The sequence below is a fragment of the Canis lupus genome, chromosome 27 (genome assembly GCF_003254725.2).
Source record: "Canis lupus dingo isolate Sandy chromosome 27, ASM325472v2, whole genome shotgun sequence".
In the NCBI taxonomy this organism is placed as follows: Eukaryota; Metazoa; Chordata; class Mammalia; order Carnivora; family Canidae; genus Canis; species Canis lupus.
The window spans coordinates 24,846,444-24,864,966 of record NC_064269.1 but is presented as its reverse complement, the minus strand read 5'-3'; the positions used below and the strand labels follow the sequence as shown (position 1 = coordinate 24,864,966).

The 18,523-nt window shown below is 32.9% G+C and overlaps 1 protein-coding gene across 27 annotated transcripts in view; it reads right to left on the bottom strand.

The window, feature by feature from the left end:
* Positions 1 to 18,523, bottom strand: part of C2CD5 (C2 calcium dependent domain containing 5) — a 101,005-nt gene that overhangs the window by 41,175 nt on the left and 41,307 nt on the right. For 15 of the 27 annotated variants that reach the window (XM_025455351.3, XM_025455353.3, XM_035707568.2 and 12 more), the window contains 2 exons: positions 14,873 to 14,981; positions 2,641 to 2,755 (listed from right to left, as the gene is read on the bottom strand). In XM_025455351.3, coding sequence (XP_025311136.3) covers positions 2,641 to 2,755; positions 14,873 to 14,981 — 224 coding nt within the window. Of the gene's footprint in view, positions 1 to 2,640; positions 2,756 to 12,148; positions 12,215 to 14,872; positions 14,982 to 18,523 lie in introns of all 27 variants that reach the window. The other 12 variants (XM_025455347.3, XM_025455349.3, XM_025455350.3 and 9 more) reach the window with 1 other exon arrangement.

The following is an 18,523-nucleotide window of genomic DNA, read 5'->3' as shown; positions in this document are numbered from 1 at the left end:
CCACTAAAAGTGCTGAATTAAAAAAAAAAAAAAAAAAAAAAGTACTGAATTAAGGAACTATGAGGGCAGAAGTACATTTCAAAGTTTTTTGTTTTTTTTTTAAGATTTTATTTATTTATTCATGGGAGAAACAGAGAGAGAGAGAGAGAGAGAGAGAGAGAGAGAGAGATTGGGGAGGGGGGTGCAGAGACACAGGTAGAGGCAGAAGCAGGCTCCATGCAGGAAGCCCAACGTGGCACTTGGTCCCGGGTCTCCAGGATCACGCCCTGGGCTGAAGGTGGCGCTAAACCGCTGAGCCACCCGGGCTGCCCACTTCAAAGAGTTTTATCCAGTAATAGTAAATAGGATGGACTAGAACAACAACAACAACAAAAAATTAGTAAAGTTAAGATTTAAATACAAAGATTTTTTGAGGTCCAGTGAGAAAAAAGGAGCCTTGATATATCAGGTGAATTCAAACTCCTAAATAAATTGACTCATTTCTGTAGACCCTTGCATCCATCTGCGACCTATCTCCTGCCACTCTGAATCTACACCACTAGCCTTCTTCACATTCTATTCTTCTAGCGTGGAATATTCCCTTCATGCCTCCTCATTTATATAACTCACACTCTTCCCCTGAGATTTAAAGTTTCAGTTACTTTATTAACACTTTCTTCTAATCTTACTTCTGGATCCCTCTGGATCCCATAGCATCATGGGATATTTCTGTCATAAAATGTGTTAAACTTGTCAAAATCCTCCAGTAGAATATGAATCTGATAACAAGAACTATGTCTTTCAGGGGCGCTTTCGTTAAGCATCCAACTCTTGATTTCAGCTCAGGTCATGATGTCAGGGTTGTGGGATTGAGCCTCAAAGTCAGGCTCTGTGTTCAGCCTGACTTCTCTTTCTCTGCCGCTTTCCCTGCTCTCTTTCCAAGTAAATATATAAAATCTTTTTTTTTTTAAGATTTTATTTATTTATTCATGAGAGACACAGAGAGGCAGAAAGATAGACAGGGGAGAAGCGGGCTCTGGGAGGGGAGCCCGGTGCAACTCTTGATCCCAGGACTCCAGAATCATGACCTGAATCAAAGGCAGATAGATGCTCAACCACTGAGCCACCCAGGTGCCCCAATAAATAAAATCTTAAAAAAAACAAACAACAAATGAACAAAAACCACCTTTTAACGTCTTTTAAAACCGTAACACTAGGACCTGAAAGCATAGGGCACTAAATCTATGAATGAACCAAGCTATCAATGGGGAGTAGGGTGGGAAAAGTGTAACAAAGTTATTAGTTTAGCAGAAGTAGAATAGCTACAATGGGGACAGAAAGGCCCAAGGATATCATACCTGGTCTGCAAGGGAAAAGAAAGGGCCCTAAGAAGAAGAAACAGCATGGCTCTGTAATATCTACTTTTACTGGAGTCTAATTATTTTTCTCTAATAATAATGACCACTATATTGAACAAGAGAATTACCCATGTTACAGCTGACAGTAAGAATTACTCAAGATTAGGTGGAAAAATAAAAACAGCAGAAGGTCAAATGGTTTCTAGATGATATCTATTATAAACTTTTTGAGGGGCTAAAAGTAGGATTCATCAATGACAGCAAGTTAACTCAGAACCTGAGTAAGAAACTGGGCAAAGTCTTGGTTAAGGTAAGAGTCAAAACAAAGCAGGTGTAAATGTACAAACAAGATGGGTGGAAAACATTAAGTTGTGGTCCAAAAGTGAATACTTATAGTTTCAAATTTTTAAAAGGGAACAGCTTTGAGCAATAATGAGGTCCAAAATGTGACTGAAAGTTAAGGGCGGTGCCTATGTAGCTTAGTCAATTAAGCATCTGCCTCTGGCTAAGGTCATAATTCCTGGGTCCTGGGATTGAGCCCCCATTGGGCTCTCTGCTCGACTTGTGCTGTCAAATAAATTAATAAAATCTTTAAAAAATACAGAAAGTTAAATGGGGGGAAAGAGAAGGACTTGAGAATAAGAAAGCACATGGTCAAGCTGTTGGAAGGTAATCATGTTCAACTGCAGGAGATAGCAAAGAATTAAGAAAGGCATAAGAATGCTTGGAGGTAGGAAAGTCTGAACTGTAGAATGGCAAGGCCTTTAAAGGAAGAGAGGTGGTTCAAATGAAAGGTAGAAGAGAAAAGAATTGAGAGTAAGAGTATGGAAGTCCCTTCCTAACTTGGCAGAGCTAGGAAGGATGATGGAAGAGAAAATTAAGCTACGATTAGTAAAAGAAGACAGAGTTTACAGAAAAACTTTAAAAGACAAATGGCAGTTCATTTACAACACATCAAGGGTCCAAATATTCCAGAAGAAGGAGTCAGTGGGGTCATAAAGTCAAGTCAGCCTAAAATTAATTCTTGCTATGTGCCAGTATCAATTCTCATCTAATTCTTCAATAGTCTTAATTGATAGGTGGTTATCATCCCCATTTCAACATATAAATGGAGGCTCAGAGGAGTAGTTACTTTCCCGTTTCAAAGCAATTAACTGGTAAAAATGGCATGTGGACCCCAGTCTAATGTACTCCAAAGTTTACTTTCCATAATTCTTTTTCCTATACTTGCATAAATTTTTTACCCTTTCAGATGACAATCTGTAAATTACAGCATCTAGAAAATCAAGTTATTATCATTTACCAGATGCTAGTTGATTCACTGTAGCCCACTACAGCATGACAGCCTAATGCTTTAGCATGTGATTTTATTTCTTGTCTGATTTCTGCCCACCACGCATCTCGAGTTTCTGGTTCATCTGAAAAATAAATTTTAAATCAGTTCACTACTCAATAGCACATTGTCTATACGATAAAGAAATGTTCAAAATAAATGTACTCTGGAAGGCAAAGACATACTGGTCTACAACAGATTTTGAATCTAACTTCACATGTTAAAATGTTATTTCTCAAAATGCTTATTAACATTTTCATGTTACTTCTGAAAAAGTTTAACACTCTAAACTTGATTGATAAAAAATAAGCCAACTAGTTCTATTTGCTTTATTACTTTAGGGGACATCTATAGGGAGGGATGTATTTTATTAGATGCAACTTAAAATGTCAACACAGAGCTTCCAGATTCTAATCCTAAACTGAGAGGATATTCTATGTCTATCTATGTCTCACTCACTTCGCTCAGAGAACATTTTGAGTCATACCCATACATTTAATTTAAAATTCTGATTTCATTTCCAGGGACCTATTTTTTTTTTATAACCCACTATATTCTATATTCTTACAAGGCAACAGTTTGTCAATGTTAAAAAAGAAAAAGCCATGTAGCCATCCTTGTGAGTCCTAAAGCAAAGTAACAAGAAATGAAGGGACTAGCCAATTTAAAATAAAAAAAAAACAATACATTTAAAGATTAACACAAATAATTTGGTTAATGAAAACTAACCAAATATAAGGACGAATTTCAGTTAGTACATTGTAACTTCATATATGGTTCTATAATGAAGAAAATGCCTTAAAATCACAGCATTGCATTTTATTACCACAGAAGAGTCCAATATTGCTTGTAATAGAGCATTATAAATGGAGCATCTGGCACACATACTTCCTAATCACTTGCATTTAGCGGCAAACTACTGGTGAACAGCAGCTGCAAATTATAGTAACATTTTATGAGCAAAGACATTAAAAACAGAAACAGTCTATAATGAGCATATCCTAATTTGTTTCTTTTTGTGGCCAATTCCATTTGGGAGCAATTTGGGACAGAAAAAACTTAATCTAACTCTAAACAGGATGCTAACCTCTTATTGTGAATTTTCCACATAGAAGGCACTATTAAAACCGAAAATCAAACAATCCATAAACTTTCTTTTTTGAATTTCAGTACATATCCAGTTTTCAAAATGTTTTTTAAAAAAGAAGAAAAAGTAGAATTATACTCACTAGTAAAATACTGAAGACAGCAAAGTAAAGAAAGGTTAAAAAGCTTGTTATAGCTGACATTCCTATGATGTAATGTTGTTTCCTCCACAGGGAGGAGATCAGCAAAAGGGAGAAATGAAGAGATAATAGCCAGAGCTACAAATGATGCCAGTCAATTCTTGTAATAAAGTTTTGGATCCAAGACAGAGCTACACTAAAACTTTCTTTCAGAAAAACAAAACAAAACAAAACAAACAAAAAAAAAAAAAACAAGGAAATGCAACCTCTAGGAAACTGAGGAAAAGATCGAAAGACGGGATAAAATAAAGAAGAGAAATAGAAAAGACTACAATATGGTGTTAGCAATCAATATTATGAATTAAGAAATGTGTAACACAATTAGGTAACCCTATATTGCACATATGCTATTATGCTAAAGAATTTCTTCATATTCCCCCTGAAATATAGACATTAACAGCACAAATACACTTTCAAATCCATTCTCTTTTTAAGGCACATATGGTTCCAAAACAATTTGGGCATCTATTTAACATCTTCCTTTCCTAATAAGGGAATTTTTACCATAAGACAAAAACTTAAAAGTTGCTCAATCTATCAAATTATTTATGATTCTCTAAAAATGGATATCATAAATAATAAAAGAAATATTATCTCAGTTTAGAAAATAACTATTTTCCCTGAAAAACTGTAATAAAGTTTTGCTTTTCTTTAAAAACACTAGTAGGACCTGCTATTTACTTTCTAAACTCTTCTGGAAGTTTAAAATATTACTTGCTAAAGCAAATAATTGTATACTATGCTTTTATAAAAACAGATTTTCTCATATTAGATTCTCCTACATCTGTGCCACAAGTAATACATGGCAGCCTTTCTGTTTTAAATTGAATTTTACAGAAAGTGATCCATGACATTGTTTTTTAAACTAATTTAAAAAATGGAGGAAGTTACTTATTTTAAGTTCAGGATATATTTATTTAGAAATGGCTAGCATGTCTACATGGAAAAGTATGTAATAATTACTATGAAATACATATAACCACATAGAATACAAAGTTTATTTACATCAAACTTACCTTGGTATAACACTTAAAATAATCAGTTAATTAAACCAAACACTATGAAAGAATAAGTGGCTGATTTAAAAAAAAAAAATAAACAAAACAAAAAGCTGAATGCAGCGCAAGTGGAGCATTCATACTCTTCTGACAAGGTCACAAGCAGCCTTTATTTTGACACATGAGCCACACAATTGCACATGGGGATGCCATTGTTGTATTTAATAAAGTATTTACAAGTTTAATAAAAGCTAAAGTTACATAACATGGGAGCTAAGGAAGCAAATGGCATATGTCCACACTCCAAAGAATTTGTTAAATTTTGTTTTTGGCTTAAGCAAAAGCTCAGAGAACAAAGGGTTTTGCAAAGCAGATTCAGCAGACAGGAGCCAGAAACAGTGGATATTTTGGCGCATGCTTGGATCAGGTGACAGTACAGACTGAAAACTATGGCAGCTCACTGAAATGGTTACAGAAAGTAATGGCCCTAGATTCTAGGTGAAAGCAAGGCAAGCATACAGTAAAGAGCATTTCATCACAAACTAGGAATTGAATTAACAATAATTATCTATAACTGTAAGCAAGAAGCCAAAGGATGAATTTGTTGGCTATTAAATTTAGGGGTTATTTAATTAAAATAAAATTAAGAATAATCAATTTATTTAATATTAGAAAAAATTAAATTTATGTTCAAAACCTATATTATATTTATGCCAGAGATTAGCCAGAGAATATTCACACAGTAATGATTCAGCCTAACTTACTATAACTGAAAATTCAGAAATATCACAGTATTTAATTCTATAGTGGAATTTTTAAAGCTTAACAACTGTTAACTGTATTCCTCTAGGAAACACACTAGTTGAATTTGAATTGTTTTATTCACTCTCCAGAGGTCAAAACTGAGGATTTACCATACTCCTGTAAAAGGCAAAACAAAGAGTCTGGCTTAAAAATTTATGGCAATTATGCATGCCACTCATAAAACTGGATACAATTTAGTCATTTGAAGGATATACAGCTGAGATGTGAAGGTCTCAATTAATCAACATTTCAAAGATGCAAGAAAAACGTTTCTTCTCTAAAATACCATGCTCCTCCCAAAAATCCATAGAATTACTTATAATTTTAAAAAGATCTTATTTTAGGAGATACTAAAATTTATTTATTTTATAAACTATATTTCATACAATGTTATATTTTTCTTCTATGGGTCAAAACTCCTCATAGATAATATCACAAATCTTTCTTTTATAAAGTAATCTCTATATCAACTTGGGGCTCAAACTCACAACCCCAAAATCAAGAGTCACATGCTCCACCAACTGAGTCAGTCAGATGCCCCATAAATCTTTTAATATATCCTTTTATTCGTAGTCATGAACTGAGCTCTAGATCAATACCTCACTAATGCTTCTTTTAGAGGTAATGTCTGCACACTTGGGCTGACATCACAACTCATTCATTTTACTACTGTTACTTTTCTAGAGCATGGCCATAGCTTGATATCTTGCCATCTTTTTAACATTTTATCTTATTTCTGAAGTGCAAGTGAAACTGGTAAAGATTCCTAAAATGGAAGTAAATGCTTATATCTCAGAAAGTAAAGAAGTGAACAATTCAACATAATATGACTTTATAAAACTGAATCTCTTTGAGATTTTAGGCAATAACACACTTGCAACTAAGAAACCCTGACTCCCTAAATGTTGAATTTAATCCTATTTTTACATAGCTCTGGAAGAGAAGAATGAATTCTGCCCTTGAGAATCTTTGAATCTGGCTTAAAGAAAAAAAAAAAGGAAATGGACAATATCCAATCTAATTTTTAAATAAATAAGAAGAGATAAAGTGTTAACTGAGCTCAAATAAACATTTTTAGTACAGTGATAATCTATCTCATTAAAGGACAGCATAAGAAAGCCACATTCTTAAACACCTTATAGTATTATTCCAACACAAAACAACTTTTTGAAGATAAATTTCCCCTAGTGAAAAAGAAATTAGTTCAGATTTAAGTATGTATACAACCTCAAACTAGGTGGGGATTCAACACCAACTTAGGAAGAACAGTCCATTCACAGAGGAAATGATATGCAAATTCAGAGAAGACACCAACTTGCAATAATTTGGGATGTTAGGATGGTAACTGGGATATAATCCATGTTAGATCAAACTGAAGTCTTCATTATTTATAAAATAAGTCAGATATATAATTCCTCCTTATATGTGAGATTTCCCTCTTTATATATAGATTGTATATTATATTTACATGTCACATAATACTGTAATTAAAATCCAGTTATATTAGATATATAGAGAGCAAAATTTCAAAAGTAAGAAAATTATACATCTGACTTTTTACAAATAATAAAGAATGGATAGTAATCAATATCCAGTTATATTATATACAGACAGAAAATTATTACATTTATATGTTGTATTACATATACAGAGAAGCTCGCACATCATACATGGCTATGTTTATGTCTTCTTGAACTCTATATATCTACCTCCTAAAACTCTTATTAAAATTCTTAAAACCAAAAGCTGCTAAAACCAACTACTTTGGGTTTAGTTTTGCACATCTGCTCATGAGTACCTCCCAGATGTGGTAAAAATAACTGCTGCGATCATCAGTAGAATTCAAGTTCTAAGAAAGCCTATCTCCATTTAACTACTACACACATGCACACATACACACAAACACGCACGCAAGCACAGCAAAATAGTATAAGAAATAACCTAGATTAGGTATATAAACAGGCTGTCTGGGAACAATTGTGTTCCCAATCCCCAACATCATACTTAAGACATGGTAGGCACACCACAAACATCCACTGAATAAAAAGATTTTTACTTAAAACTGAAAAAAAAATCTGGATTATCAAACTGCTAATCACTTTGTTAAAATTAAGTATGTTTAATGTAATAATTATACTTATTTTCTTGGTTTTATTGGTTTTTGCCCCCAAAGGAAGGTAAATTTTCTAAACAACTAGAATTCAGATAACTAACAAAAAAAGAGTAACATTTTCTAAATTCAGACCACTCAAGTAAAGCTTAGCACTAGCAAAAATGCATTCATTGTAAGACTTTAATACTAGCAAAAACTCATTCATTGTAAGACTGAGAAAGTTGTAAGTAAAATACGTCCTTAAATTTACAATCTAAATAAAACTTTCTAAAATATTCTCAAAACAAAGGAAAGTTACCTAGTTTCAAACAAGCTGTCCACTAAGTAAACCGTTCACTCTTAAGTCTAAGCTTAAGTCTAAGCTTGGAAGCTATTTTTTTTCAAACCACATTATATGTCTTCTTCATATTTCCTTTTATGACTTCCTGAAAAAATATCTAACCTCACATGCATCATACATGAAAAAAGAATAACAAGTTTTCCTCAACTACACTGAGACTATTCCTAATTAAAAGTTATAACCATAGGCTATGCAGAAATACTTTCAGTGGTAAATTCAGAAGAATAAAAAAAAAAAAAGCATAGCCATCTGAGAAACACTGAGCTATGATTTTTAAAACTTACTCTTAGAATATTTTTTACAACTCAATTTTCAAACAGACTTGGGTTTCTAAAACGTAGGATTCAACTACTCATTGGGATTTTAGACTTGTAGCTATGTGGGATAATCCTAATCCACCTCTTTCTCTCAGCTCAAAGTTGCCAAGACACTGCTTTACTTGCCACATTCCACTAATTACCAACTCCTATGATTTCACATTTAAAATATTTTATAAATTTATGTTAAGAGTATAAGCCCTGAAGCCAGAGTAGTTAGGTTCACAGTATAGCTCAACAAGTTTGTATCTTACTTTGGGAAAATTGTTTCGTTTTGCTCATCCACAAAATAGGAAAAATACCTACCTCATATCTATGTTTTGAGAATTAAATAACCTACTACAATAAACCACTTGGAAGAGTGCCTGGCACACAGTAAGTGCTCTATAAACTTTAGCTCTCCTACCATCACCAAATCCTAAATCACCTATCTGGCCAGGAATACTGCAGTCAACTAAGTAGCTTCCCTGTCTCTTGTCTTGCTGTCTTTAAATCCATTCTCCATCCTATAATCATGATCTAAAACAAATGTGACTATGGGATATGCAGTCTTATTCTTATGCAGCCTGTTCCTGGCACGTCACACACAGAGCTGCAAATCCTGCTTCCTCCTTTCTAGTAGAAGATTCATCTTGTCTGTCGTGAAGTCTGTTACCAGGACAAAAACATAGAAGCAAGATAAGAAAAGGTAATACTGTAACTTTAAAATAAATTTTCAGGTAATTGAGTTTTCTTCCTCCTGCTTTACAAAAATATTTTCTATCACTATAGTTAACACAACCTAAGACAGCAAAGCAGGAGCAAATGGGAGACACACACACACACACACACACACACACACACACACACACACACACAAAGCTCAATTAACCAAGACATTCTATATTCAAGGGCAAACAATAGGTATGGAGTAACTACGTAAATATCATCAAACAGGTAATGGCTAGGGTCTTGTTTTGCAACGTACACCTGAAGTTTCAGAACTACATTCAAAGGATGGAACAATATGCTTCTAAATATACTGTCTGAAAAATAAATCTTTATTTTTTTTAAGATTTTATTTATTTATTCTTGAGAGACACAGAGAGAGGTGGAGACGTAGGCAGAGAGGGAAGCAGGCTCCCTACAGGGAGCCTGATGTGGGACTCAATCCCAGGACTCCAGGATCACGCCCTGAGCCAAAGGCAGACGCTCAACCACTGAGCCACCCAGGCGCCCCTGAAAATTGTATCTATGTAAATCTCTTATATATCCTTCAAACTGAACTCAAGAATTACCTTTCCAAGTTTCCTTGCCACATAGTTAATCACACCTTCTTCCTCTTTAATTCTGTATCTTGTATCACACCACACCACAACACACAATAAACCATCAACTTATTTTTTCTAACCTTCCAGAATATGATCTTCATGAAAACAGTGACTGGCTGGCATCCTTGCATGCCTATTATCTAGCAAAGTGCATGGCACAAAATTGATTCTAGTAGATGCTTGCATGATATATATTTCATGAAATATTGTTGTGTGATAAAAATGCTTTCATATATCTTTCTACACTTTAATATTTCTGAAATAAAAATATCTAAATAATTAATCAATATATTTAATATGGTAGTGGTGTTTCTCCTTTCTCTTGGAAAGCTTTTATTAAATTGGTGATACCTCACATAATAAATGGTGTCAGAGAATTCAGGAAACTCAGTATTGATGAACAATTTCTAACATTAATAAAAATCATATCAACAATAATTTTTCTTACTGACATGATCAATTCTTGATTTTCTATGGTAATACAAGACAGTAATCGCTAATTTATTCCCTAATTACAGAAAAGAATACATTAATTGTTGGTATATATTTATCAAATATAACATTCTTAACATTATTTTTCAGAATTATCACATTATTTTTCTTAACCTAATATCAAAATCAGCCTGATTTCTGAATATGTACCATTACCATAAAGATTCTAATATCTCAGTCAAAAGCACAGAGCTATGAGAACATTAAACTGAAAGTGTCAGCTTTGATTTTAATATTCTGTTTACTTATATCCATCTTTTTTTCATACACTTACTACCTGACTTTATTTTAAATGATGGCAAGATATACTGCTTCCTCAACCATGTTTCTCCTCGCCAAATTCTGCAATTCTGCTTATGGGAACAAAGTATTATACCTATAAGATTTAATGATTAAAAAAAAAAAGATTTAATGGCTTTTCTACTTTCCAAGGCTGTTCTCTCATCTAACACACATCTCACCCTAAACATCTTTGCCCTGACAACATTTAAGCTACTTATATTATTAACGATCAGTCTATTCCAATATCCTTTTCTTACATAATTAAGCTTCTTCACTGCCCATACACTAATCTGCCTACATTTTAAAAATACATTCTTATTTTTATTAAATGAATCTAGCAGGGTATTTTTCTCACTAAAAGCTAAGTATAACGCATTACATTAAAAATGATTGTTTTAATTCTAATCAATATGATAACATACTGGCAAAAACTTGGATAGGAGATAGAGGTAATTTCCCTGAAGACTTACCAAATGATGTCAGTCTAAATCTGCAAAGGTTAGAACTGATCAGATTGTTTACTACACTAAACTTAGGTAAATCTGCATGATGTACATGAGATACTTCATAGTCAAACATGCATTACTTACATCCGAACTTATATCCTGGACTCCTAAGAACAAAAAAAGTTTAAAATATTGAAAAGATTATGGGATATTATCTAAAATGCTGAGTCTCTTGGTGTTTTTGTTTTTCTGTAAATAGATATACTGGTAAAATCCTTTAGGCAAAATATCAGCTCCTGATACTGAATCAAAATGGTTCTATTATTTAATTCCAAAAATAAATAGCACAAAAATTTAGATAGTTATATTAAAAAAATATACTTTTACCAAAAAGAAAAATTGGCTTTGACTCTAAACCACATCATCAGCTGTAAATTTACCTTAGTTAAGTTTCTCTAAAACTACAAACTATATCCATATGTAAAATTACTTAAAAAGAAAAATCATATTCTTATGTGGAAAGGGAAGGAAGGGAGCTTATGAAAGCTGTTAATCTCCCCCCAAATCTGCTCTTACTTACCAAATTTTGAAACACTTCTAGAATTATAAATAAAAATGGTAATAGCTATACTTCTATAGTATTTATAGACTACTAAATATATTATATTCAAATTTAATTTAACATTTAAACATACTTTAAGCTTATCAAACTAGCCATTTAACACTTACAATATATTTAACAATATTTCTTTAATCGTAAAGTTAATGTCTATGTCATTTACCTAATATGAAAAAACTGCCCAAAATGTAATAAATATAATTTAAATTTAGTATTCTGAAAGTTAATCACCTAACAAAAGCCATTTGTAATTTATGGTATTTCTATGGTTTTGGTTAATTCATTTTAGTTAACACGTTTTTATATTTGCATTTCCCTGGAAACTATAAGAGTTGTAACACATGTACTGCAGAATTTATCTGTATAACTGAATTGACATTAAACCTATTTAATCTAAAACATTTCTAAAAACTTCACTGAGCTGCCATAATTTTTGTCAGCATATGTAGTACTGAATGACCATCAAAATACCTGAATTGAAACTATTCCAGTCTAGCAGTTTGTAAGATCTTGTGTTACCCATAATTCCGACAAAGGCTGAGTTCAAAACAGCAAATTAGTAGATCAGTTTTAGGTGCAGAATAGTAGGGAAAAAAAAAAAAAAAAAACACTACAAACAAGAACATAATTGACAACACCACTCGACAGGAACTGGAAAGACACAGACAGCAGAGTTAATAAGAAGTAGAAATAGAAAGAGAAGAAGGAGCATGCTATAATAATCTAATATCAACTAAAGTTGAGTTGTTTAAGATAATGACCTTGATTTTTAAAACCACTCCATTCTTTTCCGTGTTTAATATTTAAGAAAGGAGAAAATTCTAAGAGCTAACTCGAAATAATAATAATCCATAATTAGCAGGTGGTAGTGGTTTTAAAATAAGATTTTTTTCCTTCTATGCTCAGTGTAAAATGAAAATTTCCCATATTCACTAGACAAAAAAATAGCTGCAAGATTCATTTGAAGGTGCAAATACAGCACTTTAAACATTAGCACATGCATCTCGATTCATCATAAGTTTCTCTCAGCAAAGTAACTCAGTGACATAAAATTAATACATCATCATCATGGTAGATGCTAATCTAGAGGGGTTTTTTAACATTCAGCTTTTTTCAACAAACTAAATCTTTTTCATAAATAATTATTTATGAAATATTAAGAACATCAATAAAACGTTCTTAAAATCTTTTATGCATAATACATATATAAAACCCAAAGAATGTGATATTTACATCAAAATACTGTAATAATGAAACCATTAGAATATATAGTCGATTTGTATTTAACTGAAAATAAATCAAAATTAAAATATAATTTATGTATCATTAAAAGCATTTATATTATATGCCCATAATCTTTTGGAAAATAAGTACATTAATAACTGAGAATTTGTAAATGCAAATTGAAAAAAATATTCCAAAAAGGGGAGCAAAGTAAGAGAATGAATAAGCTGATAATTGCAATACACAAAATGTATTCTGTAATAAAAATTCCTGTTTTCTTCCCTGGGCCTAGATTCTTACATTTCTCACACCACTAGAATACACTGGCAAGAATGATAAGCCCAAAAGAAGAGTTTTTTGTCAAAAGTAATGGGATTTTAAATACAGCTCTCTACTTAAACTTTTTTAAGTCACCCTTGTTTGTTCTCCCAGACTCTATGGCTTACTCAGAGTACATGGAAGCAACAATAAAATCATAATGTTTTCAGTAAACAGAAGATATCACCAACAGTTAAATATATTCCTGAAACCATTTTTGGAGCTTATCAGTGGGTGCAATCTATTAAAATATTTGAGTCAACAGGCCAAAGAAACACAGGCAACAAGCCTTGGGCCACACAGTTAATGTCAGGTATATTAACTCAGTAATTCCTTGAACTTTCCAAATAATACAAGTTCCTAAACAAAGATATGGAACTTGAAGTCTCTAATGTCTCAATACATTAAACTGGCATCAATCTAAATATGTCTTTAATTACTACAGAATAAAGAAAAGATCTCAAATTGACCAGAAAAAAATAAGAAATAGTGGGAAAAAATAATAAACCAGAGAAGAAAAAGAGAAGACTAATGCTTAAAAGATGTATTTGTTCAGCTTTAAGAGTTAAATAATCCTAGCTATTATTCTTCTGAAAATCTCGTTCCAGCTCTGGAAAAAATTCCATTCTGTTTCTCTGGAATTATTAACTGAAATGACATCAAACCACAAGGCACAGGTTACATTTTTTCTTAAATTTAAAAGAATGGTAATGTTCTGAATCCCCAAAATCACTATCTGCAATGTTTTGCATAAAATAATTTCGAAAAGTTTTACTTTTTGTAGCTATTAGTACAAGTGTCAGGAAGAGGTTATTGGAAGTGACAATTTAAATTTTTCAAAAATATGTACGTATATATGCCAAATAAAAACAGTAACATAACTTCAGCTTTAAAGTATATCATCAAAATAATAAATGACTTGAGCAAATTACTAGGAATCCAGTCAATGAGAACTGCAAGAACACTCCATATGGAAAGTTTCTACCACATTTATCATGTATTTGGGATTTTAAAAAACCATCAAAGCATTCCTAAACCAAGGGCCTGAAATTGAAACTGATTTGATGCCTTTCTTCTTTTATGATCATGATCCCATGTTTTAAAGAGGTGAGCTACCATTCTTATTTGTTTACTTATATAGAATAAATAGCTTCAGAAAAGAAACCGAAAATACACAGACAGCACTATTTTTTTTTAATTCTTAGATACTACACAATGTTTATAATTACATTTCAAAGGAATACTTCTTTTAGGAATAAGGAAATTACTAAAATAACCTACAGAGAATTATTGCTAGTTAAAAGAATTAACATCTTATGAAAATGGTCAAATTGCAAAATTTGCTACCTGCCTGGATCAAAGAAAAAGAGCTGACTCAAAAGTTACTTAAGGATTCCTTCAAAGTGATGCTTTGGCCAAAAAAAATTAATCAAGATTTCTTTCTTTACATAAAAAGCTAACTAGAATATACTTCTACTTATTTGATTTTTTTTCCATTAGGGTTACTGCAAATACTTAAAGCAACATGCGCCAGTTTATATTTTCTTTTTCATTTCTCAGTTAGATTTGACTTTTTTTTAATTATAAAAATTAATTTTAATAACCACAGTTTAAGTAAATGCAATACTGAAAACAAACTTTTAAAGGACATACCAGGATTGTGGATACGATCCAAAAGCTTCACAGAGCGTGCACTAACAACACCCCCAACATGCACAAGAAATCCAGGAGGAAATGCCGTCAAGGTAAAAAATGGAAATTCCTAGTAGAAAGAAAGGGGGGAAAATATAACTGACCATGTGTAAAGTACAAAAAATGTGTTTGTTAAAAAGTCTGATCCCCATAGATTATATTCATCCTATGAAATATGAATCCTATCCCTTAACAAAAGGCTACCAATTAGTTACACATTATACATGCTTTGTAATTAAAAGTTTTCTTAGATGTTTAGAGTTCCTAATCCTTTCCCCATATATATCATGTTATACAATATCCAAACACTCTCTTTATCGATTTTCAATGAGAAAAAAAGGCTCTCAAAGTTTTGGGATATTTGAACACACTCTTCCTTCCTCTCTATCTCCTACTCAGAAGCAAATTAACAGGGAGATGCAAGGATTCTCCTGCCCTTCTATTCAACCACTACTTCTCAGTGGGGCAAAATCCCCCTGACGTACACTTACTCAATTCCAGGCTACTGGTAAAGACTCCTGGCCTAGTCCAAGAGATCAGTAAGAATGTGGGACTGAGGGAAGAGTGAGAGAATAAGCAGTGAGGGTTAAGACATTCATGGAAATGTGAAGGGCAAATACCAAGCTTTACTGGGTAGAGAATCACTGTGTAAGATTATTTACTCTATGAACACCAACCCCAGCAGGAGAGAATTTTAAGTACATAAATGTATGTTAAGGAAAAGGGAGAAAAATGTAGATGACAGAAAGGGAGGAAATAAAATTCCAGGAGTTCTTCCAAGTTTCATTCTCCTGTTCTCTCTCAAGGACATCAATATCATCAATTTAGAGGTAAGAGAGAAATGGGAAAACAGAGAAAGGAAATTCACTGAAATAGAACCCAGGAAAAAAGGGAAGCTCTTGTGACTCTCCAAATATAGAGGCCTCTCATATTACACAAAATTGGATGCAAGCAAGGAAAATTTAATATGTGCCTCATCTGGCTATAAGATTAATGTAGCTCACTTAACCAGAAGTCACTTACCAGTAGCCTCAGCTATTCAGAACATAACTGAGAGCTGGAAAATAAGCAAAACAGCGCTCTCAACAGTCAAAAGAACTGCTATATATCCAAGTACTAAAACTTATTTACTTGACTCATAAGAAATCCCTATAGACTATATCCATACTATGTCATACAGTAATTAAAAATACATAATTTTAGGAACATATTTTAAAATCTAGCAATATCTTTTTTTTCTGGACCATAGCAGATTAAATGTAGCAAATAAAAGCTAAGAGATAAAGACATACAGAATATACTACTAGAAGCAGGCACATGTAAAACAGCAAGGTTACTGACTGGTTGCTTAAAGCACAGAGAATACACTCACCAAAGCATAATTCACAAAGCATAGCAACTTGGAGTCATGTAGCACAAAGGCAAACAGTCCTGCACATTTGAGTTACCCATGAAGATATAGTATAAAATATATAGAGAATTTAGAAATAAATTCAGTTAGAATTTAAAAGTAATATTTAAATTAACAAGGGTAATAAAAACCTAGGCTACATTTAAAAAAAAAAAAAGTAAAGACCAATCTGTGGAAATGGATAGGTTTGGTCCTGCTGATAAGCAAAAAGGAAGAAAGGGAGAGGCTAGGAGGGGAATTTCACTTACATGTATTATAAAATGTTTAGTCAAAATGTCTCATTTCCACCTGAATTTTTTAAATATAAGTTTTAAATGAGAAACATACAAGTAAGCTTATGCTATCAGAAACTTAAATATCTTACCTATGATTTTTTTTTTCAATTTTAAGTACACGGTTTTTAAATTTCCTCAAAGTACTGAAGCATAGCATAAAAAAGCACTTTACATTTAATCTTTATACTTAAACTTTTTAAATATTCTAGACAAAAGACACTGAAAGTAAAATTTTTGTAAGCTAAATGGAAATCTGCACATCTTTCTGAAAAGAAAGAAGTTCAGTAAATTCACATATTGGAAAATATCTGCATATCAGAATTTAGGAAGGTTTAAAAATGAACCTAAATGATTTCTCTACTTGCGATTCTGACTCTTCTCCAGAAGATGAGATAAAGGGACAAGAGGAAAAGTATCATACCAGAGTTGCTGGTCATAGAAGAAAAAGTAGGGGAATGGCTGTCCAAAGAGGCAGACACCTACTCTGTCAACTTAAACTGGCCTACCCGTCCAATCAGCACACTTACTTTAACACACAAAATCTAACCTGGAGCATGTAAAAATGGCATGGCTATTCAACCAAAACTCCATCTTCAGATAATTCTTTCAGAAGAACTACAGCTGATACCCATTGTTAAATACCTATCATCTCCAGCCCCAATATATAGTGACTACTAGAAGTACTTACAAAAGTGCCAGCCCTCTGTGAGCTATAAACCTGGTTTCTTGAAATTTCTGATTAAAACAGTGAGGCAAGGAGCTGGTTTTAATTTCTAGTCTATCATTATTCCTGATAAATGTATAGGTTCTCTTCCACTGAAAAGAACAGCTTCCTTAAGATCAGCCAAGACTAACCCTTTTAACACCTAGATGGGAGTAATGTTTTAACATTTAACTAGAATTTTTCTTAGAATATATTTAAATAGTTTATTTTTTAATCAAATAGTCCCTTTAAAAAAAAAATAGTCCCTTTATTATCCCAAGAAACCAGAGTTAACTTTTGAGATTAAAAAATATTCCAGGAAAAAAAAAAATTCAAGAGGGGCAGCCCGGGTGGCTCAGCAGTTTAGCACTGCCTTCAGCCCAGGGCATGATCCTGGAGACCCAGGTTCGAGTTTCACGTCGGGTTTCCTACATGGGGCCTGCTTCTTTCTCTGCCTGTGTCTCTGCCTCTCTCTCTCTGTGTCTCTCATGAATAAATAAATAAAATCTTAAAAAAAAATTCCACGGGCAGCTCGGGTGGCTCAGCGGTTTAGCGCCGCGCCACCTTCAGCCCAGGGCCTGATCCTGGAGACCCAGGATTGAGTCCCACACCCGACTCCCTGCATGGAGCCTGCTTCTCCCTCTGCCTGTGTCTCTGCCTCTCTCTCTGTGTCTCTCATGAATAAGTAAATAAAAATCTTAAAAAAAAAAAATTCCATGCCAAATTCCTACTATGATTTATTGTATAATTTTACTCCACTTCTAAAAAGGTCATAATCTATCAACAGAGTTTGCTTTATGCCAGTGTTTCCCGAAGTGTGGTCCATACTAATAGGTATTTCACATAGAAGATTTCATTGTAAAATATATTTCGGAAACCCTAGGTTAAACCAAGTCAACCAGGTTTCTTTATTGAAGAAAAATATACATCCCAGCAGCTGAAAAGTAACTTCATTTTTCTTACAGGTGAAAGAAGAATCATACTGAAAAATAAATTTGCTTTACATCAAATAGTTCACAGGTAGAACCTAAATCTAATCAAGCTTTTACCTCTACATCTTATCTCCTAATCATCTGACCTCTATCACCAAGATTTTATCAACTTACTTTTCACTGATTTTGTGAAAGAAAAAAGAGAACACTTCTTTTTTTGAGAACTGCTACTTGATTAATCCATTAAATAAAAGATGTTGGACAAAGGTTCTCTTTGCCTCAAGAAAAAAA